Here is a 26999-nt window from a genome sequence, read left to right as displayed (position 1 = left end):
AAGCAAAAACTTTTGACTTCTGAAGAACAAAAATAAAATGTTAAAAACTAATTACCAAAACACAAATTAAGAGTGTGTCTCTTTCCTAGACGCTATTTGAAATTCATTTTGTTTCTGCTTTGTTTTTTTATTTGGCCCTTAATAAGACATATCAGTATATAACAGTATGTCAAATAAATTCTCAAAGAAACAGTTCAGTAAACAAGCGATCTGATGAATAAAATGTCAGCATCTTTATATAGCCAGTTATTTAAATCTGTCTTCGTTAAATTCAAGAAGAGAACTGAACACAATTTACATGCTGGAATGCTCTCCTACCATTCTTCTATGCTGCTTTTCTACCAAAGCGAGAGTATCATTACTTGATAGTACGCTGCATCTCAGAGATGCACTTGTCCACAGACCTGTGAAATACTCCTCTGGTAGGCACTAACACTGTTTTGCTTTCACCTTCATAGACAACAAATCTAATGTGTCAGTTTGTACTGAATTAAGCTGTGTGCAGCTGTAATATTTATACATCCAATTGTGTCAGGTATTTCTTAATAGTGAAGTAACTGAAACTGCAGAGGTAGTAACTCAAAGCCGTACAGCCAAAGTATCTATGTAGCTATTTTGCACCTATTCAGCTATACTGATCCAATGCCACAGAAGCTACACTGGTGAAATTTTCTGCTAAACGTAAGGCTAAAATCCTACCGAAACCTAACCGAAAATCACAAAACCATGACAGTCTTCATGGTCATTTGGCACTCCGTTGCCATTTGTACCCTTTAAAGTACCCATACTCAAAGAAATTGCATTATGATAAGACAACTATCAAAAGAAAAGAAAAAACTTGGAGGAGAAAAAGCTGAAACAGCTTAAGAAGCTGGTGTCTTCAGTATTATTTGAGGACTTCATCTTACAGCGCTCGTAACAGCAAGAGCTGCAACATCTACCAACAAGGCTGTTTTCAAAATAAACATCAACAAGTACCTGACCAAAATTAAACACAGCGCAAAAGAACTGCAGTTCCACATATAGTCTTCCGGGTTCTTGGTTGAACAGCCACCATAAACAACTGGAAAGATTCTGTTAAAAACACAAAACAAGAAAAATAAACTACTACAAACCAAGCGTTAAAAGCACTTTCCTACTCTTCACCTGTCTTTAATTCACATAAAGACAGTAGGAGAGAATAAACACTTTTAAACATGATTTTAGTTAGGCTTAATAGCTGGGAGTAAACAAATGAGCTTGTTTGTTTTTAAGGAAAGTAATGGAAAGCATACCAGTGTAGAGGTCCTGCCTGTTCACATGTTTATACAAGGAACTTGCTTTAAGCATTCTCAGGTATTCAAGCTAACACAGACAATATTAGCCTAGACACACTTGCAGTATTTGCCTTGAGGCCTGTTTAGTTGACACCATTGCCTTCTACATATTTTCTACATAGTTAAGATTGTGTTAAGCTGAAGCACGTAACACTTCAGCTATCTTAGATACCTGATTAAAGAAAATAAAATCTCCAAAGTTAATCCCTCTGGCTGAAAAGGATAATGAACTAACGTAATCGGTCTCATTTAATAGTATTTAAGTATTCATTTGGATTCAATTGAAAATAGAGGGTAAAATTTGGGACATCACTGTAACATAGAAAGTGTAAAAAATATATTAGAACAGAATATTTGATACTGCAGGTTTCAGAGAACACTTCCTTTTTTAGTTTAATAGGTGATGCCAACCTCGTTGCCTTGTCCCCAAATCAGCATGAAAAGCAATGAAATCACATTCTTCCATTTCAAATAATGTCTTACACTATCTTCTTTACTAAAACACCTCTATGTAGTCCAAATTCCAAACTAAAGCATGATTAAATGGAACAATTTTTGTACAGTTTCTTTCAGAAGTAGGATTCACTTTATACTTTTAATTGATGTCTAGAGAAGAAGACTAGCTCTAGAGAAAAAATAGGACAAGGAGTGGTAGTGATGAATTAATTACCCAATGATGTGATTCCAATTTTTTCCTGTCCCTTTGGGCTTCTCCAGTGAAGCTTGCTCACTGACACTGTTGGCCTTAACTTGCCTTTAATTTTTCTGTGCCACACAATAAATTAATCTTATGACACACCTCCTACAATAGGAGGAAAAAAAATAAAGCCTCTGATTTACTTAATATATTGCTACAAAAAGTAGGAACTGGAAGATTTTTTTACTGGACTGTCTACATAGCTTTCTTTAAAACAGTCCCACCTCACTGAGAGAAACAACAGGGAGAAAAAAGTATTTACAGCAAAAAGGCCAACAACAAGAAGCGAGCACAGCAGCACGTGTCTGGCCAGCTGTTTGTCTCCGGTCTGTAGAAGCTGTTCCTCCTGAGCCAGTACGCAGGTCTGAGCGCTGCACTGATTCACACACTGATCAGCTGAAAAACAAACCAGAAGTTTTCATTAGGCTAACTTACTACCTCTAAACTGATGAGTAAACTCGCTAGCATAACTTGCTGAGTTAAATCACCTTGTAAATGTTTGTACTGAAGCCCTACACACATAGTATTAGCTTTGACAACAAACCAGTTCGGATATCTATCCTCAAATGGGGCAGTTTATGTGTGCTCCTAAAATGAAGAAACTTTTTGCAATAGAATTCTTCCTTCAAAGGTTTAATAGAAATTGTGGTTAACAATTAGCAGTAATAAAATGCTAGCAATTTCCTCAGAACAGATTTTAAACCTAGAATGGAATAAATATTTTAAGTATACTGCAGCTACAATGTTTGTACTCTGTATCTAAGTGCTGCCACATCAGAAAAGTAACCATATTTATTTCAGTTCTGCTACTCTATTTCTACATAGTATAACAGACAATTGCCATAATTCTATTAATCAGAAGAGCCAAATACACAGGGAATAGATGCTTTTCTTCCAGCTAGAGTTCTCAGCAATTCTGAGCATATTCCTCTAGATGGCAGTGAAGAACTTACAGTGAAGGACGTAACTAACTTTATACCAAATACCTTTCATAGTTCAGTGGGATAACAGAAGGATTAGTAATGACTGCAGTCGGTTACACAAGTGTATCCGTCACAATTTGCTTTTAGAGATTTACAGTTTTTGAACTGTTCACTCCATAGGCAGAAAAAAAAATCCCACTTAATCATAAGATTCAAAATATCTTATCCTTTACGATAAAGGAATTAAACTGCCCTTTCCCTATCACTGGAAGAACTTCTCATGATGTTTGTCTGAACTACTTCATAGAAAAAATAGTTGGCAATAAGGAGAAAGCTACATACTGTGAAAGGGGATAAAACAAGGTAAGTTTCAGCATGAAATATTTAGATTTGTTTGAAGTTCTGCTGCATTCAAATAAAGCATATGGATATGGACTTCCTCATTAAAGATGGAAAAAAAAATAGGGAAAAAAAGGTTGCCCTGCAGATAGCTTTCATTGTTGAAAGCGATGTATGATGAGAATGGGCTGAGCATGCAATTTTCCAACAGGTGCTGAACAGCCACTTTGATCCATTTCTCTATTTCAGTGACGCCTAAGGCCCCTCAGTCAATTTTCTCCACGTCTCTCCCCTAGATTTGGATAATACAGCAGCACAGATATTTGATCCAGTCTGCAGTAAGTACTTGTTCTTCTAGATCTGAAGTTTCTTTTTCAAAACCTGTGCATGATTACAGTAAAAGCTTTAAAGACTTTTTGGGGTGGAAATAAGATTTGAATATGAGTATCTGAAAAGTGTAATTTAGTTGTACTTCGCCTCAGTTTTAGCAGTTTAACATTTAGCAATCACACCCCTCCCAAAAAAACAAATCTACAAAACACACACAAAACTCACTCTAAAGCAATTAAAGATTCCTAACAAACGTCAAGAACAGAACAAATACCAATGCACATAGCTACACTTGAATTTAATAAGAAATATAAATTATTGAAGCAGAGTTGAGAGAACAACAGTTTTCAACAAGAGCTGAGAGAATAAATAGTTTTATTGTGAGTGCAACACACACAAATGCTGTGGAAGAGAGTCAACCATAAAATCATAGAATGGTTTGTGTTGGAAGGGGCCTCAAAGACCATCTAGTTTCAATCCCCTGTACTGAATCTGCCTGATACAGAGTTCACTTTCCCCACAGCAGCCTACACAGTGTGTGCTCTGCACTTGTAGCTGGAACAGCCTTGATACCACCTCAGCGTTTGCCTATGGCAATGCAGGCACAGTACTGAGGCTCTCTCCAAGCTCCCAAAGCCAGCAGGCTGGGGACAGACAGGAGGTAGGGAAGGGACATGGCCAGGGCTGCTCTTGTTATGAAAATGTCCATCCTCCTGAACAACTACCACACATATTGAGGTCCTGATTCCCAAGATACGACTTAACATCATGCGATGATGAGAAGTAGAGAATAATTGTTTTTTCTCTCTCTTTGCTTTTTTTTTTTTCCTTCTCATCTTTCTTTTCCTTTTAGTTAAAGTTATCCTTACCTGAAACTGTGAGACTTTTTTTCCCCTCCTCACATCATATTTTTTCTCCCTCATCTTCCTTTGAGGATGGGGAGCGAGGGAGTGTTGTGGTAGAGTTCAGTTGGCCATTGGTGTAAAACCACCACATCCTCCTGCCATGGGCAGAGACCTTCCTTTAGATCAGGTTCCCAAAGCCCCATCCAACCTGGCCTTGAACACTGCCAAGTAATGTGGTATTCAAAGCTTCTGTGGGCAACCTGTTGCACTTTGTAATATTAAAACAAGCACACACTACTGTTTTACCTGTCTCAATGGAAGGAACCTTGTTTTCAACAGCATTTGGCACCGCTTTGCCCTCTTTAACACTTGAAATTTCCCCATTTGTTGTTTGACAAGAACAGCAACCTATTAAGCATAACAGGACAGTTAGTTTCCTTCACCACCATAATTTATTTTCCAAGTATAACAATATATGCTATACTCCATTATGTTCACAATGAATCTAAAAGGGGAAAGCAGCCAATAGTTCCAATTTGCTGAGAGAACATACGTATTATATTACAAATATATAGAAATATTTAGTATACTACTACCACCATGGAAGCAACACAGGTACTTTTAGCTAGAAGAAAAACATAAGAGAAGTAAGAAAGCCAAACTCAAACAAGGAGTATCAATGCTGTAGGCATATAACTCATTCTCAGAGAGACAGTTTATTGTGTAAATAACCTGTGACACTTACTGGACTGCAATTATCACATGCTTATAAAGACACTATCACTTACAGAAAATCCACATGCATGCTTTTTTCGCTGTCCACATCCCCCACTCTACAGTGATAATAATCAAACCTTCTCTAGAAACATAAACCTAAGTCCTTGGACAGCTATATCTAGATTTTTCTTTCTCCCTAACTTCACTTTTGAAGTAGTAAACAACAATACCTCCCAGGTCAGAATTAAATTTGGAACAGTTTTGTTTGGTTTTGTGTCCCAAGCTGTTTATTAGCTTTTACAAAGCTACTTTCTATACCTCTTTCTGCAGACAGCTGTGCAGAAGACCCTGCAGAAGGTTGTGCAGGAGAAGGTTGTGCAGAAGACCCTGCAGAAGGTTGAGGCACAGCGGCTGAAACTTGATTCCCCTCATTCCCTTCCACTTGGCCATGAGGTGAATATGGGTTCAGTACCTCATAGTTTGACTCTTGTCTATTTCTGTTCATGCACATAAGTGAGATGCCTGACATCAATATGCTGATGAACAGGACCACTGCTGTGGTGATTATCTGTTAAGTAAAAAGAGAGAAAAGAAAGTATACCTAAATACAAACTAAAAGATAATAGTTGTGCATATCTTTCCTTCTAACTTCTACAGCTTCCTAAAAACACTAACAAACACATCCGCAAAGAGTCAGCTTTCTGCTCTTCCATCTTGTGGCATTGAATGAGCACTTAGTACATGAAATTAGTTTTCTTTTCATGAGTAAGCCAGCTCCTTTCCTCCTTTTTCTCTTCCCCCTTTTCCAAAAATTTTCTTTTTTTCCCCCTCCTCTCTTGTTTTTCATGGGGAGTCCTATTTCTCATGAGATCCAAAATGAGACCTCTTATTATATTCTTTCCCCTCAGGACCATTACTGTTGCGTTTCAGTTCTGTTTAGAGGAATGCACTGTTGTCACCCACCCTACAGCACAGCTCAAATTTCCATGCTTTCTTCTACGGGGAACATCCCATTAATTAACCTTTCATTCTAATCATCCGCCAGCAATACCCACAGTCCACTGTGAAGCTATTTTGTTACTTGTGAAAGCACCACATGAATAATCCTGAGCAACTCACAGTCTCTCTATCCATAAGAAAGGCAGAGGGAAAACAAAACAACTAGCTATCCTAGCACACAACACATCCCTCTAGTAAAGACAAACTACTTATTGGTAAAAACACAATTTCAGGCTTAGGGACTTTCAACTCCTGACTGCACAGAGAAGTCTCCCATAGTGCAAACAGTCACTGCTACCAATGTAACGTAGATCCTATCTACTACAGCCCAAAAATCATTAATTAGCTATTGGATGGTGTCAATTTTAGATCATTATCAAGCTAGACTACAAATTAGTCACCAAGAAGAGAGCTCTGCAATTCATTACTACTCCTAAGACTTTTCTTTTAGAAGCCTACTCCCTCTTTTACTTTGTCACAGCTGTCTAAACTTGAAGGTCATTGCTCAAACAAGTTTTTCTAGTGTTTCATTACATAAATATTTTTATAGCAGTCTGTAAGCATCGTCTAATGATACTGTTACAGTAGCCTGTGGTTTGACTGAAAGCTACTTACATAAGAATCAAACAGAGAACACAATTTCTTAATGATGCATTGGATATGGCAAAAGTCAGAAGAGACAAGGACAACATATTCATACCTGATGTTTTCCATAGAAAAAGGCAGAGTCAATGCTAGTGCTGTTACGTTCACCAATTATTAACAAGATTCCTACCAGAAGTGTTGGGATTCTGAAAGAGCAAAATATGAACAAAGTAACATATTTAGCTTGCTCTCACTAATCCTACAGGTAAACATCTGTACTAACTTACCCCCATCCAGCTATGATAATAAACCCAATGGGAATCTTTACTGTTTCTCTCTTCCTCAACAGAAACAAAGAGAAAGACAGAAAACCTACAAAGAACAAAAGAAATGTCTATTATTAAAAAGAGAACTGAAAATTACAGACTCTAGACACTCTAGTGTGTGACCAGCTTAGTAACCAAAGTGTGCTTCCCAGACCTCAAATATTCCAAAATAGTCTTTTTTTTTTTCTAGTTATATTCTGAGAAAGTAAAGGAGAAACACCTTTACTATGAATAATGAAACTCTGAACAAATTCTATCACAATTTGCTTCCACCTATAAATGTTTAGGAAGATTTACCAGTGTATAAAAGGTGCCATAAGAATATTTAAGACACAAGTGGCAATTTCATTAAGGTTAAAAAAAGATGAGTCTTTCATAAAGTCAATGCTTAATTTCACAAAAATGTTTAATGTGTTTTTACAGAAGTAACTATACATGGGAGTATCTTCTGCGACTGTCTATTCCATTCCCAAGCTCAGTAATACTTTCCTTGTTGAAGCAAAGCTAGTATTTACATTACGCTATATTAATCACATGCTATCTTCTATCTCAGCTAAACAAACACAACCTACAACACATACATTGTTTTTAGAAATTGCAATTGCCACAGGGAAGAAATGTTAAAGCTCCTTTGGTATCTCCCTTCATTCTGGTTTTCCTGTTTTGTTGAGGCATAAGGTTTTAAGATCTCCTTCTTGCTGAATAAATTAAAGTCTTACATTCTGCATTAATTAAAAACTGGCAGTAAGCTTTTGAGTAGCTGAAGGGCAACCCATCTCCATTCACTCTATTTGTAATTGCTTCTGCTTTCAGAGCGGGTTCTGACTTTTGTTACAAGCCAGCAAGTCTTGTACTGTAACTGGCAAAGAGAAGCCAGGCTTGCCTATATATGATCTTTGAATAGCAGAAGCAGCACCTGACATTTAGCTAGCCCTGCATTGCTAGAGCTTCAGCTTGGCACAGCCTTTAAGTGTGTGTGTTTGTGAAATTATACACAAGTGAATGCAACAATTACTCTGAAGAATACAATCAAACTACGACCGTACATCAACCTTTTATACCATACCTAGTTCTGCCTCGAAAAATCATACCTGTCCACAGGTAGGTGCTATAAAGTGAGCTGTAGAGAAATATAAATACTAGGATCTGCACAGTTATCTCTTTCTGTTTAACAGTGAAATTCCATATCACCATTCCAATGCAAGCAATACACTGAAAAGAAAGGGAAGATGACATTATTTAAATTCGGAAGGCAAGATGACAAAAACACATAAAAAAAACTTCAAACCTATACACAATGTAATATAGCTACAGTAAGTTTCTAAACACCATTGCCAGAGTCACTGCAATGTAATTTTATGAATCAGATAGTTACCATAGCAGTAAACTCAGTATTATTGTTATGTTACTGACCAGGGCATTCTCCCTCCACTTTTTTTTTTTTTTTTTTTGGACAGCAGTTAGAAAGCTCAGCTAAACTGATAGTAAGACAAGACAGGAAAGAAAGTATATGTAACTATTGCAAGACACATAAATATTAAGTTAAGACGCAAAGCTTTTGTTAGGTACAAACCATTCATCTGAAATGATTTGAACATGAAGCTGAGAGCTGAGGTCAACAGATCAGCCAAGAATTATACAAATTTTCAGCCTCATGCGAGAGTTTTGGTACTCAAGTAATCTGAAAAAATAGGCTGAAATATTAAGGAAATACTAGTACGAGGGCTCAAAAATATTCTTAAAATGAACTTTATGTTGTTATAGACAAGAACAACCTGCAGCTCTCACGTGTGATTTTCTTCTCTGAAATGTGACTGCAATCAGATCTCAGAGTTCATCTTATTATAAAAAAAACAAACAAACAACAAAAAGAAAAGTACTACAAAAACACTTCAGAAAGCATCTACCGCACAGGTGTATTACACTCACTGATTCTAATAGCCGTGCAGCTGTCTTCAAGGAAAGAAGCAGCATGTACTCTATAGTTTTCTCTCAGCTTAAATAACAACTAGAATTAATCCAAGTCAGAGCTATTTGGCTTCGCTGCTCCCTAGCCACTAGCCATGCATCCCCACGCCCCTTCCTTGCCTCAACACTGGCACCTGTCTGATCCCTCAGTCACTTCAGGGAGCTAAACCAGCATTCAGATTAGTTTCTTACTTAACTCCCTGAATCAGGTCACCAGGAGTCAGACGCTTATTGCTGCCTGTCGTGGCATCGCTGACTTCAGATTGGCATAAAATGAGTTGGAAGCACACTCAGCGCAGCTATTTGGCAGTAGTTTATAATGCTAAAAATATATTGCAAAAGTCATTTGCCATTCTAATTGCTTATAGATCTGTTTGAGATGCTGCTCTATGAGAGCTGTACAACGAAAACAGTCACTTTGCCATTTTCTTCAAGGCTATATCTCCTAAGTAACAGAAACAGTTCAGACAAGTCATACATTAGGTTCCTCTGCTCACTTTATATGACTACAAAGATACGCTGTAGAAACCAAATTGCAAAAGTGTTAAAAATAAGACACATGTGCAAAAAAGAAAGAAAATACTGTTTTACTACTGACCTGAGCAACAAGTAGATTTGTTGTAATCATATGAGGATGCTGTTTGTATTTCTTACTCAGAAGAACAACAATAAGAGACCAAATCTGTAACAGACAAGATAGAATTGAAGGTGAGACTAACACACAAAAAAAATCAACAATAATAACAAAAGAGCAAGATGAATACTCTGGCAGACTTTGGTGAAATTAAGTATACAACATGACTGCCACAGTCAGCTTGACACAGTCTGTTGCCAATCTGTATGTCTTAGAAAAAGGAACTTGTGTTCTCATGATGGTGAAATATTTCCAGGGAGTACCAAGGGTATGCATACTGTGTGCAGAAGCCTGGTTGTTCCCCAAGACAAAAACAGACATAGAATATTCTGGAAGTTTGGAATTAAAGAGTCTTTTCATCCCACCCTTTATAAAACTCCAAACATGATTAGTGATGGCAAGAGGCAGCCCTGATTTGCTGCTTCCCTTGAGGGATAGTTTTGTGACAAAAAGTTCAGCAAGCTATCAACATAAGAAGCTTTCAGCTCCCTCCAACATGAAAGCTTTCATTTAAAGTTAAAAGACTAAGCACACTATCTATAGTGCCTGTGAAGCCAAAACACAGTTCACATTGGACTTTTGGGATGTCAGAATACTTTTTCAGGACTGGACGGCCAGAACTGCTAGGAGAGGAATGTGATAAAGTTAAATTAAAACTTCCAAGTTAAATGTTCTCATTGCTACTTCATTAATTAAATATTCATTAACATTTAAGGAGTTTAAATTCCAGCAGAAGTTTTTACATAGCTTCCATTACTGTGATATGCAGGCTTTTCACGTTGCTTTTCCCTACAGTGTGGCTTTTCAGCTGACCCATTGCTACATTCAGATTTTTTTTTAACCCAACTACTCCCTCATCCTTCCGCAACAGAATCCAGTGATGAAACATTAGTCTCATCTTATATCACGACTCAGTTTGCTGCTTATGTATTACAGCTTCCCTGACCTTACAGTGTGCTATGGTAGTTCACTTTGCCAACACCTACCAGACAAAGGAGGCTGACAATACTTATGTCAAAGCTAACATTCTGGAGTGCAGATGCCAGCGGGTTGGGATCCATAGATGGAATTGTCAAAAGCCATGCCGAAACATACATGATAGGTGCAGACACAAAAGTGCTTATCACCATGCCTGAGGTAATCTGCAAAGAGACAAACAGAAACATGAACAGAGTTAAGCAGATATCAAGTTAAATAGTCTTTTTTTTTTTTTTTTTAAATACAACCACTAGCAAAATTTAACTTCAACTTAAGCACAGAGCTTTAAACAAATAATTGAGTTGTTTCCATGACAAATCAGTTAGCATTTGAGCCAGGAAGTATCCATTTCGTACATACATGTTTCAACAAACTTCTGAAGTAGTGGGAATACAGAGTTCTCCACTGCTTACAGAGCTTTTTCATGGGTGTTGCAGATACTAATGATTCTCCAACCTGGAGGTGAATTTACAGCGTCACAATATACTTTTGGATGCAAAGATTCACACCATAGATAAGTAAACGCAGTTACGTTAACAGTAGTGTTTATAAAGTCATGAGAAGAAATCATATTTTTACATTTCAATTGTTTCTATTTTGTCTTCTTATCGTCTTTCTGCCTCCTAGAATTATAGAATTTGCAGTGATGGAAGCGTGAGTTTCTACTCACTCTTCAGATCACTGTTTTAAAGAGATTTCCTGAGTTGGTTGGGCACAAAATTCTACCTTGTAATGTTTTACTTTCAGTGTCTTCAAGGGGAAAGCTAAGCCAAAACAGTTATAAACTTAAAATATAAAGTTGAACAGACATTTGATACCCTTCATTTAAAATGTATTTCTACCACAAGATTTAATGGGAGTGCTACACAAAAGTCAGATAAAGCACAACTTCTTCTGTAAGCTATCAGCATGAAGCTAATTCTTCTCACTTTGTCACTGACATCAGTAACAACTTTCCTGTTCTGTTTCTAACAAAAACAGTAGACCAAAAATAAGACCTTTGAAAAAAGAAAACAAAACAAAGGTGTAAATTATTTTTATTTAAAATTATCCTAGTTCTTCCTACTATAGTCACGAATAAGAAAAGTGTAAGGACTTAAGAATGCGTACTATCAAGAAAACTGAGACACCAGGAAACAGTATTTTGGTTAATTATTAACTTGTAATACAGCTCAGACTTGAAATCTAAGGAGTCTGTTCTTCAGAAAAACCACTTATTAAATACTCTACCACACTTATAAGTATTTGATCAACAAACTCAAGCCCAAAGTTAGCACAAGTTTGGAAAAAAAAAATAACTACGTACAATTCCTACTTCCATATTAAATTGAGTTGCAAATATTGCAACACCAGGTGCTGCTGGAAAAACTCCATAAAGAAATGCATAGTTTGATAAACTGGTGTGGTTGACTGTGCTGCTGCTCTTGTCCAGGAGTTCCACCATTTCTCTACAGAGAAATGGCATCATAAGTCTGAAAAGAGAAGGGGAAAGAAGTAAGTCATTCAAATCAGAGCAATAGACTCTTCTTTACTGAGGAAAGGAATCATGACATCTACAAGGTGCTTCAAAGTTTCTTGTGACAAGTTAAACAAAACATACACAAAAATGTTAGGAATTACATTGATCTCTGGGTTACCAACACGTTTTACTGCGTATTTGTGCGGAAACATTCTTTCAATAACTTCAGATTTACAAAGGCAAAATATAAAAGCAAAACTCAATTTCCAACTGTTAAAGAAATAGTAGCCATAAAGAAGTCAGCAACCTTGAAAATCAGGCCAACTTATGTGAACTGTCTGACATGGAACAAGGGTGCAAGCTTAAGTATCCTACATTAGAAGTTTTATCCTACAAAGAAACCTTCCATTCATGCTCCTCTGTCTGCCTTTAGCAATATCCCAGATCTTACGTGGACTTACTATGTAAGCCTTGTTCAGGCTTCCATAAGCTCACCAGTGGAACAGGGCAGTAACAGCAACCACCACTTATTTTTCTCAAATTCTTACAAAACTTATCATTGGCCTGCTTTACAACATAGGTCTTGTAGAAAGTTTCCTAAATAGCTGTACTGATAATATTCAAGCGTGCCCCCAAATTTTATAACCTCAATACAATCACAAAATGTTTCTATTGTGCTAATTGTAGGACTGCAGCAAATAAAATATTTAGATGAAATACTGGAGAGAAAAGACATATGACTAATACGCTCAGAGCTTAAAACATCTAGCAACACTTTACAAAGCAAAATTATATAAGTACATAAATAGAACTTACAGTTTAGCTGTGATGAGAAGGATCAGTGCAACAAACATACCCTTTGTCAGTTTTTTTGTTTGTCCCACCATAGTTAGCCCAAGGTAAAAAAGTGCGGAGCCAGAAAATGAACTGCCCAGTCCATCAAGGAAATTTTCAAGGTAGTCGGGAATTTTCTGGCCAAGAATAAAGTTTGAGGCAATTCCTATGAAGACCATGAATACGATTGGGTTCTGCAGAACTCGAAGGAGTGCTAGGCCCACTATTTTGATTTTGCTGTGGGACACAGTGCGATTGTCCCTCCACTTCTGGATTTCACAGAAGATAAACCCCAGAGGGTTTAGCATCATAAGAGATATTGGAGCCACTAGGTAAATGTACTGGAGATACTCTGGGTAAGTGGTTTGGTACAGAGCTTCGACTAGAAAACAGGAAATAAAGAGTGATGATATTTCAGTACAAAAATACATTAATACTGAAATTAATTTTTGTTGCCTTAAAACTAGAGAAAAGTTGTTTCACTAGCCTTCAAAAGTAACAGAATTTACAATTGATATAAGGTGACATTACCGTTAAGCCACAGATGAACACATGAATGTAATGAACACATTAAAGCCCAAACATTAACTTAACCAACGTTATTTAATGATTCTACAAATATTCAACTTCTACAGAAAAACAAGAAACAGAACAAAAATAACTCCACGTGTTCTTTGATTCATCCCAAATGCTGAACAACATTTTTTCTGCTGAATTGCTTTTTTGGACCAGTCCTCTCTGTGAACAAGGTTCTTCCAAGTATTAGTCACTACTCTTAAGTTTCACAAAGTAGTAACTGCATGCACGTGAAGTGATTCCTGGCAGTTTTACAGACAGGAGTTGTGAATATATATATTACAGATTTAAAAAGTAATAGTTCTGCTTCTATTTTGCTAATCTATATATTGACAGCATTGCCAGAAAGAGGTTCCATAAGAGACAAGGTGCAGCAGTGGAACACTGGAACTTGTTAGCGCTGTGAAAAAATTCACAATCTGAATACTTCTATTTCATCTCTCTGATTTCATGGCTTCCTGTGATTCTGGGCTATTAGCTAGGCTACTCTGTGTAGACAGACAGAAGAAGCTTTATATAGAAAATCTTGAAAAAGGGACTTCAGTTTCCCACTAACCACAATGACAGAAAATTCCCCCACTCTAATAAACGTGTTATTTTTCTCAAAAAGTTTTCCCCCACAACAAGATTCTAAAGCTGTATGTTACTTAAGCATCTGGAATGAGAGGATCTGTTAGTGCTAAATCAGCTCTTACTATAAACAACCTCCCCTTCAGATTGAATAAATTGACACTCTCAGTTAGTTGACTTCCAATATGTAAGAACAAAACACTAAAGGTGCTTTTTTTCCCCCCTCTTACAGGCCACGATTAAAGGACATATACAAGAGTTACCTGAATAAAGTGGTGAACAGAGCTCCCAACTTTGTTGTTAGTTACTGCACTTAACAAAAGCTTTAAACACACATTTATTCTTAGAAATAAAACCTTAAGTGTGCCAGGCACTTGTTAAGAAAGTCAACATTTTCTAAGACCTCAAACCATAGAGGGAGGCTTTTATGCTTCTGTTTGCACAACACCCATTTCCATGAAGTGCAACTCAACACGAGTCACATGTAAATACAGCCTGAGTGAAAAGTGTAAGAAGTCACTGTTTTTCAGCAAAGCAAAACCACATACTTCATACACTATAGTAAGCTTTACAGATAAATGACTGTATGAAGTCACAATGCATTTCCCTTGTAGCAAGAAGTGGAATGATTTTAGATTACTGACTTGGGGTGGGGAAGAGGAGGACATCTCTCTTGAGAAATCATGAAGACATTGAAAATAATCTACAATTCTCAGGTGAAAAACATGCTTTTTATTTAAAGCAAGGTGCTTGCCTGAAGATCAATAAACAAATAAAACCCACAAAAGGAATTAATTATGTTTTGCCTTTTTTTCCTCAATTCTCCTCAGCCCAGCTGCTCAAAAACATGTTTATCACAGCAGTTTATGCTTACTGCACTTAGCACCTTTACAGCTGCTGTAACAGAGCCATCATCCCCACAACGCTTCTACTTCACCTGTTCTTTAACAGCACAGCACCTGAGAGTACACGTGTCTGTTCTGCCAGAGTTGTATCACCTCACTCAGTAAGAGGAACCAAACAGACAGAACTTTCTCTCCTAGCAATTCTATTTACATTGGGGGGATGCTAGCAAACTCCCGTACCAATTGTTTTTCACTCCAAACCAGCATCACTTTGTAGTGGAGAACTGCTGTAACAAGGATTAGAGAAAAGCAAGGTGGTGAGCTCTGCAAATTTTAATCTTCATTTTTATTTTCCTCTACATTTAGTTTTTTTCCCCGTGCACAATTTTTTTCAACAGCCAATATTACTGCAGAAAAAATCACATTGAATAAAAACTCTGAATTTTGTATTTTTTAAGCATTCAAATTGTCTTCAAAATTGAGTTACTGCAATACACAGAATTGCCAATACTAAGTTTTTTCTATACAATTTTAAAGTGAAGCATATGATTTTTAAAGGCATAATTAAAAAGAGATACCCATTAGAAGATGAGGTTTCGCTCAAAATGCTACGTAACGCACAAGTAAAAAGAAACAAGCAAGGCACTCTGTTGTGCCCAGCCCTGCACACACTTCAGAGGTGACACGCTAACGGTGAACAGTTTACATACGCAACAGAATGAATTGAGAACTGGTAAAAGTTTGGGGTGGGAGAAGCGAAAGGGGGAGAAAGGAAATAAACAGCTCTAAGAAACAAAGAACCCTCAAGGGCCTACAGCACCGCTGTTGCATTAGGTATGCCAGTAAAGCTCTTAATGAACCAGATGTTGTGAATTTAGACAGACTGCACACAAAGGAGGCATGAATCATATCTCATTAATTGAGGAAAATTTAAAGAAAATGTAATCTGACAAGAAAGTCATTCAAAGGAGAAAGAATGTTTTAAGTAGAGGGAGGGAGGCAGCGGAAATATGTTCAGAGCCTCAGAGAAACCCTAGCTGGCATTTTAATCCAGCACCAAGAAACAAAGAGGTAATCCTCATAGCCCTGTTTGGGACATACTTCAGATTTCCCACAATGGGAATAAGTCTCAGGAGATGTAACCGAGGGAAAACATATTTTCATCTAGGGAAGAAAAAGGTTGCAATTGCATTTGTCCGTATTTCATACACATCCAACAAGTCTGAAAAGAATAAAGGTTCAAGATTCTCTACAGCATGCTGCCTGAAATCAGGCGAACAAAACTGCCAGCTCTTCAAGTTACCTAAAACATGGAGCTACTTTTTTGTCACTTATCATATGGAATGTTTGAGCTTTTCTTTTGTATCTATATTTTCCATTCTGTAATCAGGAGAACTTAAGTGGCACAGAGCACCCTCTCTTCAGGAAGGAGCAAACAAATACCACTGAACCCAGCCACCCTCTCTAAACGCCGTGCACTCAAGGTGTATTTTGAAACACCTGATACCCACAGGGTGCTTTCGGCACCAGCCACACTGGTCAGCATGGGGAGAGGCAGCACTGAAAGCAGCACTGGCACACAGAACCTTCCCAAGGCACCTAAAAAGCAATGCAAGGCAGACAGTAGCAGGTGGAAGAAGCCTGTGACAACTCCAGAGCACTTCCCAAGAATCACAGTATACGTGGCTAAAAAGCATATTAGTATGCCCTTAAGAAAACCTATTATAGGGAAAATAATATATTTCTTACCAAAAGATTTGGATAAAAATCAAGCTTAATAACTGATATTGCTTGGAATTCCAAATGCAGGCTTCAAGAACAGAAGTACACAGCTCTACAAGCTATACTCTGAATGCCTCTTTGTATTCCACCCCCTCCCCTTCTTTTTTTCTCTCCCCACTTAACTCCACTGGACTGGTGCTTAGTCACACTTACTGAAAAAGGTATCACAGCTGCATAAAATTCCTATTTGAGATAAACAAATTACCACAAATCACACAGTAATCTTCCTTTTAAAAGACCAACTTCTTTCAAGATCACATCCTAAGGAACATCTATTGGTTGTGAGAAAACAAAGATCAAGGGCTAGAACTCGATTGGCCACACAAATTAACTAACACGGAAGTTTGCTCTAGAGAGATTAGAAGTTTGTCATGCTCCGCAACCAGTAGACATCACCATTCTCGGTATGTGTCTTCTCTGAGGTAGACCAAGAGTTAATGCCAAATTAGTACCAAACCCCACTACAGCTATTTCAGAGGCTACAGGTAGATTTCTACTTCACAATGTGATTAATTTTGATCTGGAGGGTAACTGACGATTACTCATTAGGATATCTTAACCTATACTACATGTAGGGATATAAGGTAATTTGCACCAATTTTGAAGTGTTTTAGTATATATATTTTTAAGTCACATAGCGTTGCACAACAGAAGTTGGATTGCTTTAAATCATTTTGTTCACATTAGCTGACAGCTTTGCTCCACCCGCCCCAACGCGCACACTCGTACATGGCCTGAGGATTAGTTTTTCCTTTTTAAAATGAGCTCCATCAAGAAACATAAATTGAGAGATAGTTTAGGTAGCTCCTGACTTCAGTTCTAAAGTTAATTTCAAATAATGGAAAAGAAAAGCAAAAACAACTACAACACTACAAATACTTTTTAAAAAGAAAGCGTAAGAAACTACTTACCTATTGGGTATCCCAGCGCAAAGTCATTGCTTTGTGTAGCAAAAATAGGGAACAAACCTGCTTTGCTAAATCGATTCTCAGGACTGGCTACCAACAATGTTAGAACACAGACTAAGAAAAACACGGCAGCTTTGGCAACTAAGATGCTGTACAGGAAGGACCAATTTACATTAGAAAAGTTAAGTACCACCATGTTTTTGAACAGTAAAGCTGGGAGTGCAAAACGGGAGACAAAATTTCCCAGTCCTTTGGCCTGAGTTGATGTGATAATGTTGGCTCTTCCGGCTATGTAGCCACAAAGAATTATTCCAAAGCATTCTAATAGGGCTGGAAAAAGCCTGCTGATTGACATAGAAGGAGGACCACCGGTGGCATTGAGTCCAACTTGTCCAGGTAAAGAAATAGACATATTAGCTGATGATGAGAGGTTCTTTGCGTTGAAGTCTGAATAGCTATCCATTTCCTTTTACCAACTCTTGTAAAAAAAGAGCATTCAGTGATCTCATCTGCAAAACAAAGAAAGATATTAATTAACTTCTGGAACTGTGTTGATGAAAGTTTATGGTATCTGGCTTGCTGACAAAAGAGTTTACACTTACAAGTGCATGGAAAACTAACAATGAGACTAACAAGTGGATATAGAGAAATAAAAGTGAGACAGAAGAAAGCTGAAAAATCATTCTGTTCTCACATGGTCTCGAAAGTTCACACAACCCAACGAGACAAATAATAGAGGCTAAAAATCTCTGAAGATCTCAACTTGAAATTTAAGGGTAATAATGAAATATTAAAACTAAACATAGTTTGGGAATTTAAAAAGCAAAACATCTGTTGGAATGAGAGGAGCTATACCTTAAGGACTTTTTTTGTTCTTATGCTAGGATCTAAATAACATTTAGATGAAATCATAGCCCTTCAGCCCTTTCCAGTCAGAAAACAGCAATGGCTAAGTTCTCAATGCATATTCCTTACCTTGCCATATTGTAATTAGAAGTCTAGTTAAACCTCTGTCAGGACAGCACACAACTCTTCACATGTTCATTAGCTTACTTACAACTTGTAACCTTACTCACATTCTTTTTGCTTCCTACTACCAAACTGTTAATTTTCTTTCCTAATTCCCTGTGCTTGCTCTATGAAATCTTATGTTCTCCATGAGTCATGTCTTACTGGTTCCTTTTCCTTTGCAATAAAAATATACATTAAACTTCCAGTATTAAAACCCTACCCTCAATTTCCCTTTACCTATGGTTATTTTATCTTTGCTTCCATATGCACAGCTCCAAGCATGGTCAGGAGTCCTCCTTTACCTCCCTCTTCAGGTCTTATTTAAACCAGGTTCTCCCCCCTGAAACAGCTCTTACCAAAAACTGAAGAGACCAAAATCTTAAACTTTCAGAATTGCTGCTCGAAGTTCATCCTTTGTGACCATCATACATTCTAATCATCCTCTTCCTCTTGATCTTGCCCTTCCCATACCTTTTGCAATTAGAGCTCCTCCTAATTCTCCTCCCCTCTCCACTTGTTCCTATAGCATTGACATGGGAGGATCCCTCAAAGTTCTGTGGGTGCCGATAGGGCTCCTTCCTCGTTCCTCTTTTGTTTCACTACATCCTCTGCCTCTGTACTTTCATAAGCATTTATTCAATCATAAACAGATGACTCAAAGAGCTCTTGCTCTAATCCAGACCCGTCATTGCAGCCTGTCTCTAAGACTTCTTTTGTGAATATACTGCTGTAAATTCAAGTTCAATGAGCCCGAAACAGTTTTCCTGCTCTCCCAAAAAGATGCTTCCCCAGATACTCAGGGCTGCATATCTATTTCCTAGGGGTGAGAGACAAAAGTTACAAAATCCTCTGCTTCAGGGTAAATGCAAACTTACCAAGCTCATATTCATCCATAATACTGTTGCAGGGAAAATTTTCAGTCTATCAGTATTGATTCTTCCTTTGTACATCCTTCTACAGACTCATTCTTCACACATCAATAACACTAAACCACCAAACAATGGCTTGTTTCCATATTCTTTTACAGCCTAAACTGTACGCACTCGATCTATCATGAAATAACAAGAACTCTTTTCCCATTACTGATCAGCCCAGGAAGAACATGGCATTGACTTTCAATTACTTTTATGCTTCTTCCCCATGCAGATGCTAATGTTTAAAAGCAGCTCATCAAAAGACTTAGTAAAACTGCCCTACTTATTTCTAACCAATGCTTGAATCCTTTTTGATTTTGATACCCATAAAAGGAACAGCATTTACAGGGCTAACAATACGCTGCCTGTAAGGGCGACTTCTACTGCCCCGTTACGCATGCCAGCTGATTTACACATAGCTTCTCTCAGAAAGAAGCCCAGTGTTCAGACCCAGAGTCGGCCCTGACGTACGGGGGTGCCAACACAGACTGGGTGAGGACCTCAATGTGGGTGCATCCACGGGGACGTTACTCCTGTAATTTGTTCCAGTGTAAAATTACCTCTCACCTCCAAACAACGTCCAGAGCAGTTACATGAATGCAAGGAGTTGCCCAATTTACTCCAGGCCTCCACACTAACATAGCTGGGTTTGAATCAGCATAAGATATGCCCTATTGATGAGAATTTTGTCTCTGGAAAGTGGTTTTCCATCTTCTCCTATTATTACTGGGTAGCAGCCTGCATTTGTTACCATTCCTGTTTTTCCTTACAACAGACATAGAAGGAATAGCCCTTACAAGAACTGCGTGTTTGGCAAGGCAGATCAATTTGACCAAGGATTGTAGCTTCTCCACACCTGCACAGAAATATTTGCAAGGTGCTCCTTACCCTCAAGAAAGATGTACAGGAAATAAGTCATCTTAGCACCCTTCAGGCGTGCATCTTGCCTTGTGCAACTTTGACCTCTCCCTGTTTTTCATTATCGAGTGCTAATGATGCACTTTCCAGTTAATGAGGGATCCACAAGAGACGATGACCAGTGATCCAATTCAGCACATTAGTGCTAATGCTACATGTTAACTTTTGACAAGACTAAGTCCTAAAGTACTCTGGAAAGGAAGTCAAGATGATTTCTCCCATTCTGTAGAGACAACAGCTGACAGAAAGGCAGACTGACTTGCCTGCTGTAAATAATCTAACAGCTCAGCGGCAAAGCTGAAGTTCCCCATCCTTAAACCAGTGCCATGTACGGCACTGTGGCTAGATCCATGTCCACCACCGATGGGTTTAGGAGCCTCCCCAGCCTCTGTTTTCCTGTCCACAGGGAGCAGAGAGGATATAACAGCCAGTAACAAAAGCAAATAAATCAACTTAGAGCAAACGTGAGATCTTGTATGCCTTACTTCACACCCTTGCATCCAGCATACACGCATTCATGTGTAGTGTAAACCCTTTGATTCATGGCATTTATTTACACCCAAAGCTTTCAGTAAACACTGCGATGCTGTTGTAATTCACCTGGCCTGAGCAGCTGCTGCACCTGGATCTGTCCAGCAGCCTTGGCTACCTCTTCCTTCCAGGAAAAATGGCTGTTGCTCCAAGCAGGGCATACTTCACATGTTGTATGTTTTAAAAGAAAAAAAAAAACCATAACAGAAAATATATTCACCTACATTTATTTAGGACATCAACTCAAACTATTATCTACTAGACAACAATGGAAAAAAAGCAGTAACTAAAGCAGACAACAAACCACTTTTACTAGCAAAATTAAAGAAAGTAGTTGTGACTTGCAAAATGTTCAAAAGAGAATCAAACTTTGTTTTGACACATCAAGAGATTTCCAGGGCTGAATTCCTGAAGGAAGCTAGCCACATTCTACCCTAGCTGCAGGGTGAAAAATGGTTGTTTTGGCACAGCCCAACCTCAAATTCCTCCAGCTTGCAGCACTGCACAGAGGTGAGACTCTGCAAAACAATGTGTTCAGCGTGCTCCCTACAGAAGGCATAGCCTCACACAGCTATATAGTAGCTAATCCCAGCTAGAACTTCTTCCCCTCTCTCCCCCCCAGGAAGCGGTTTGAGCCATGCAGGCTGTTTCCTCGCACAGACAAGGCCTTCACAGGCAAGTCTACCAATACAGCTCCACAAGCAAATAGTTTTAAACCAAAATTGTGCCAGAATTGGTTAAATACCTCTCTTCCCTCCCTATTTGAATTATCTATGGAGTTGCTCCCGTTTCATAACTCAGGACTCACTCAAACAAGCATGTAGCAGGCTGACTCTGGTTGTACCAGTCAGCAGCACGTGCTCAATCCCTATCTCTAACACTAGATCAAAACTAACATGGATATACACCCACACAGCCTACAAACATCTTTTATAGAGTGCCACAAACAGTCCCATGCTTCCCTCCAGGCTATCCTCACCTTGAAATTCATTCCAAGGGCTCCTGTAAAAGTCAGCTAAGCACAATTTTTGGTGAACCACATGAGTTTCCAAGAGAGAAATGGCACACTGCAACAAAGCTGTTGCTGGCACTCCTCAGAGGGCTGAGGCATGATTCACCCCTTCAGCTCCAGAGCTGCGTACAGCCCAAAACACTCACATGTACCACAGATTATCTACTGCAGAGCGATGGATATTTTCCAGAAGTACAGGCTCTCGCATGGTGGGCTGCATATCACAGCAAATATTTCCCTCAGTCCCATCTGCAATGAGATGCATGCATTGCATAACTGCGGTGGGATTACCTAACCAATTACAGATTTGGCATACAGCCTTATTGCACCTAGGGGTGAATTCAGTCTGGCCTCTCACATGAGCAGAAACATCTTCAGTTCACAGCTTTTAACGCAATCAGCAGCGCTGAGCTGATGCAAAACCAAAACCCTGTATATTCTACACAGAATTCTGTTCTCACTGTACACATAACAAATTAACTAGTCAAACAATGCTAAAATGAGTACGTACATCACAAAGGCAAGAGCTTGGCTTGGACTGCATATGATATATCATTTTCTGTTCAAGGACTGAAGATTAAGATCTGGATCCTTGAAAGCTCAGTCACAGCTGCATTGCTGGGAACTACAGGCCAATAAGCACGGAGCTTTTAAGAACAGTGCTGCCTCATCTGCTATTGGCTGTGTCAGGAGGAGCTGCCTGCAGCCCACCACGAGCCTGTATTCAAAAGGAGGGACAGTTCTGGCATTGCCAGTGGAAATCAGGCACAAGAACTGACAACAGACAGAGATCAAGGAACTAGTGCAGCTTACAAGTCCCTTGAAATAAACTGGAGCACTGATGTTTGCCTATGTCTCCTGTAGGTTGTCAATATTTGTAAAGCGCTAAAATTCGCCAGACCAGAAACTCAGTTCTGCAGTAGCTGTGAGTTGAGCAACATCACCAAGCTCCTCTCGGAGTACCAAAGTAGAGACACTCTTTTTCCAGCAAGAAAATCCCTTTCATTTTTTTAAAATTGTTATCTAAATTAAAGATCATACAAGAGACTGTAGGAGACATCTCAGTATACATCTTCTCACTGTGTCTCACTTTTCACCACTTTCGGGATAATTCTGGTGGCACTGGCAAGCTTGCACAGGCTGCTCATAAAATATATATCCCACATTGTGACCTTACTCACTACCTTACTGGGATGAAGGAACATTCAAAGGGCGACAACTTATTCAGGAGGCTGAAAGTCAGATTGGGGCAAAAAAAGGTTACCATTTATCTCACCCTTAACTGGAATAAGTGTTTTTGAATAACAGCTTTTACTGTAAGGCAAAGAGGAAGCAACTTCAGAGTTACAATGATAAAATGAAGTGGAAAGAAGTGATTACTACAGTTCCTACTCTTGCAAGTTAACCACAAGTTGCTTTTCTCTTAATCGAGCCAAGAAAGCAGACGGAGAATAACCTCAACAGCAACTTACCCAATAAATGGCCACCACTGGCACACAATCTGAACATTGCCACAAGAGGCCTGAGGCCACAAGCATCTCTGAGCACCTGATCAAGGCCATGCTCCTTCCCCAGTGTTCTCCTGTGCTGCGGTTACACGGCAGTGCTGGGGCACCCAAACCCCCTAGGAACCATGGTTGCCCTGGGGCCCACAGCGCCTACCGCCGCCTCAGGCTCTGTCTGGGCAGCCGGTCAGGCACATCAGAATGAAGCAACAGTTGCCTACAGCACAAAATACTATGCCAGAGAAATAAATGGAAAGCATGCCGTCCCTTAATTTTCAATCAGGCTCACTTAGGGCTTGTTAGTAGACACGTGTTTTTGAAGCAAACAGCAAAACGTTTCTCAGAATGCAGAGTACACGTTGCTGTCAGCAGCCCTGAAGAAGCGCCTCGCTGCCACATTGCTCTGCAGGGATGCCACATCTCCTGTCCTCCTGCAAAGAGCCACAGAGACCAAGCCTCCCTGCTACCCTCCTTCCCTCCACCACCCCAGGCACCAGCACGCAGCATTGCCACTGAGAAACACCCGAGACGTAATAAATAGTAGCAATATCCCTTGTGACAGGTGTCCAAGGGAAAAATAAACAGTGAAGCTGGAAAGCGAGGAAGGCACGGGCCGCTTACCTACTTAGCGTTTGGTAGGCACCGGTGTGCGGACAGAGAGCTGAGCTGAGAACCTCTCCAAGGCCGAGACGCGGTACAGAGGCCCGGGAGGGGAGGAGAGCGCAGCGCTGGCCCGGCCCAGCCCGCCCTACCCCGCGGCCTCGGGCCCCCGCCCGCCGCAGGGGAGGCCCGGCCCGGCCGCCTCAGGAGGACGCAGCGCGGCGGATGGGAGGGATCGGCCCGACAGCCGCGGGGGGAGTGCGGCTTGCAAAATGGCGGCGGCGAGGCGAAGCCCTCCGCAGCGGCCGGAGGCTGCCGGAGCTCTCCGCGTCCGCTCCCGAGAGCACCTCTGGCCCTCAGGGCCGGGCTAATGCACTCCCGTCGCCTACAGCTTCGCCTAGGGGCAGAGCTTCTCCCCGCTGCCAGACTCCTGCCCCCAGGGCCGCAGGCTCCTCAGCCGCCGGAGCGATGGCCTCTACGGCCCTGCGCAGGCCGGCCGATTTTATCTGCCCTCGCAGGGCCGTCACTAGGGGCTTGGCCTTGCCGGATAGCGGGGCCGGCTCCCCGCCCGAGGCTGCCGCCTCCTGATACCGAGCACCGGGCCTCGGCGCTGTGCACTGGCAGAGGCAGAGAGTCGTGCCTCCGCGGGCACCTGTAGCACTTCGGTTCTTTTTTTTGTTTCTAGGTACATTATAATAAGGCAGAGCAAAAAGCTACACAAATAGGTCTGCCGTACATCAGCATGGAAACCAGTCACAACAGATTTCCCCGTTGAGACTCTCAGAAGTTTGTGTCAAGGTGCCAAGTTTCCTGCAGTAATTTCAACTTTTTTATTTTTTATTTTAATTTAAAGCAGTTATAGAGCTCAGAAACAAAAGCAGCCTCATTTTCCACATGGCAGCACGTGTTCAAGGCTGCTCAGATAGTTAACTGCTTCCCCAGTAAAACCTAAACACTGTCAACAGCCAAGGGTCTTCATGATGAAAAAGAGGATGCAGCTTCCTCGTGGTTTCCCATTTTTGATGTGGTTGATGAGACACAGCAGTTGGAGCTGCCCATTTTCTAGGAATTCAGCCAGATACTGCTGTCACAAAGAGGGCAAATGCACAGTTCTGTCTCTTGCCTACCTTCTTCCATGGTTTATTTGGCACAAATCAGCTTGTCTTGATACATGTAGCAGATGGCTGGCAACAGGTGTCCTAACTGGAGGAAGCCAACACGTCCAGCAGCTGCAATGCCCACAGACTGCACACTGGGTAGTTTCCCCATCAGACTGAGAACTTCGAGCAAGAAAGAACCACTCTTGTTCCCCTTTCAAGTAACATTCAGAGGAGACAAAACAAAGGGGAAGGGACAACTATCTTAACCCAAAAGTATTGACAACTGATATGAGTGACGTGTTGGATATGCTTAATAAATTCACCCATAGTGGGTTCAGTTTACAAGGGTTACTGTAAAAATGCAGGAAACTTACCAGAAACAAATCAGTATACATTAACAATATCAATAGCAACAACGGCTGTATACAGTTGTATTAAAGGAAAATAAAAATACCAGGAAAGGGTTAAAAATCTCACAAACAATGCAGGCAGGTATTTAAGTATGTAGAGATGTCTCTTTTCTTTTAAATAAAAAAAGGAAATGCACCAATGCTGAATGAGATAGTTTTTGTATTACTGTATTACAAATGCGGACTGTTAATACAAACCCAGACCAACATTCAGTGGCAATGCTGACTCAGAAGTTAGCACCTGCCTCCTTCCCACCTCTTGTTCCCATTCCCATCCAATCCCTCCTGTTTGGCCAGCACAAACTGACCAAAAGACCAGTCGGGGTGTGCAAAAGCTAGGCCAACAAATGCACATTTGCTACTGCAACATGGTGAAGACATTTGGGTAACACCCACCTCCGTAACTTCAGAGTGAGAGTTTTTGGGGCAAACACTGTTCAGGGAGACACTTTTGTTAATTCATTTGATGTTAAGTTTTCTCTGTTTGGCACCAAAGACCACTCAAATGGATTTGGATTAGTTCTCAGAAGTACAAAGTGTAATGGGATCTTTCAGATTTTTTGGCTTTCTGCCTAGCGCTCTTCCCTGTAGAAATAGCATGCCTTTGAGGGACAAGCTCTGGGAAGTAGCAAGGCAGGCTTGCCAGACTGCAGTAAAGAGTCCTGATAAGAAATTATGCCTTCCATTCTCTTCCTTTAAAAGATCACTAATAACCCAGCATTTAATAGAGTATTTTAAAATATGATCACATTTCAGTACTTTTTTTTTTTTTTTTTAAAGATGGAGTTTGGCTGAATAGGCTGCTCACTGATTGCAGTTAATATCCATCAGCAAGCAAGCACGATTCTTCTCTAGGACATGAGCAGTTATGGGAAGCTGGGCTGTCTCCATCTCAGTGGCCACGTGCACACTGCAATCAGGAAAGTGCACTTCACCTGGGTCTGGGAGTTTCCTCTGGGGAACACTGACGAATGGACACATGCAATAGTACTGTAATACCCAAGGCATGTGATGAGATGAAAAACAAACAAAAAAAAAAGCATAACAGCAGAGGACAGTACCTGATTTGTTCAACACCCCCTCCCCATTCCAGTAATATCTACTCAAAGCCTGCTAGCTTTTTATATGAGCTACATGTTCTCCTCTGGACTCAAATATAGCTTTGTTTTGAGTGGAGTCTTCCCTTGTTCTAGCAACTTGAGTTTATAATCATAGAATCATTAAGGCTGGAAAAGACCTCTAAGACCATCTAGGCTAACCATCCACCTACCACTAATATGGCCCACTAAACCATGTCTCTAACCACTTCATTTATACCTTTCCTTAAACACCTCCAGGGACAGTGACTCCACCACAGCCCCTGGGCT

The 26999-nt window shown here is 39.9% G+C and overlaps 1 protein-coding gene across 5 annotated transcripts in view; it reads right to left on the bottom strand.

The window, feature by feature from the left end:
• Positions 1–24658, bottom strand: part of GPR155 (G protein-coupled receptor 155) — a 29642-nt gene extending 4984 nt beyond the window's left edge. The window contains exons 1-14 of one of the 5 annotated variants that reach the window (XM_021398319.1): positions 24144–24646; positions 21075–21167; positions 17635–18140; positions 12933–13332; positions 11964–12129; positions 10666–10821; positions 9644–9727; positions 8169–8289; positions 7039–7123; positions 6867–6957; positions 5486–5735; positions 4757–4858; positions 2276–2409; positions 979–1074 (exon numbers count right to left, since the gene is read on the bottom strand). In XM_021398319.1, coding sequence (XP_021253994.1) covers positions 979–1074; positions 2276–2409; positions 4757–4858; positions 5486–5735; positions 6867–6957; positions 7039–7123; positions 8169–8289; positions 9644–9727; positions 10666–10821; positions 11964–12129; positions 12933–13332; positions 17635–18094 — 2145 coding nt within the window. In that variant the 5' untranslated portion in view covers positions 18095–18140; positions 21075–21167; positions 24144–24646. Of the gene's footprint in view, positions 1–978; positions 1075–2011; positions 2119–2275; positions 2410–4756; positions 4859–5485; positions 5736–6866; positions 6958–7038; positions 7124–8168; positions 8290–9643; positions 9728–10665; positions 10822–11963; positions 12130–12932; positions 13333–17634; positions 18141–21074; positions 21168–24143 lie in introns of those variants that run through there. The other 4 variants (XM_021398320.1, XM_021398318.1, XM_021398317.1 and 1 more) reach the window with 4 other exon arrangements.

The sequence above is a fragment of the Numida meleagris genome, chromosome 5 (assembly GCF_002078875.1).
Source record: "Numida meleagris isolate 19003 breed g44 Domestic line chromosome 5, NumMel1.0, whole genome shotgun sequence".
Taxonomy (NCBI): domain Eukaryota; kingdom Metazoa; phylum Chordata; class Aves; order Galliformes; family Numididae; genus Numida; species Numida meleagris.
The sequence above is the reverse complement of the archived record's forward strand: the minus strand, read 5'-3'. Positions and strand labels throughout refer to the sequence as shown.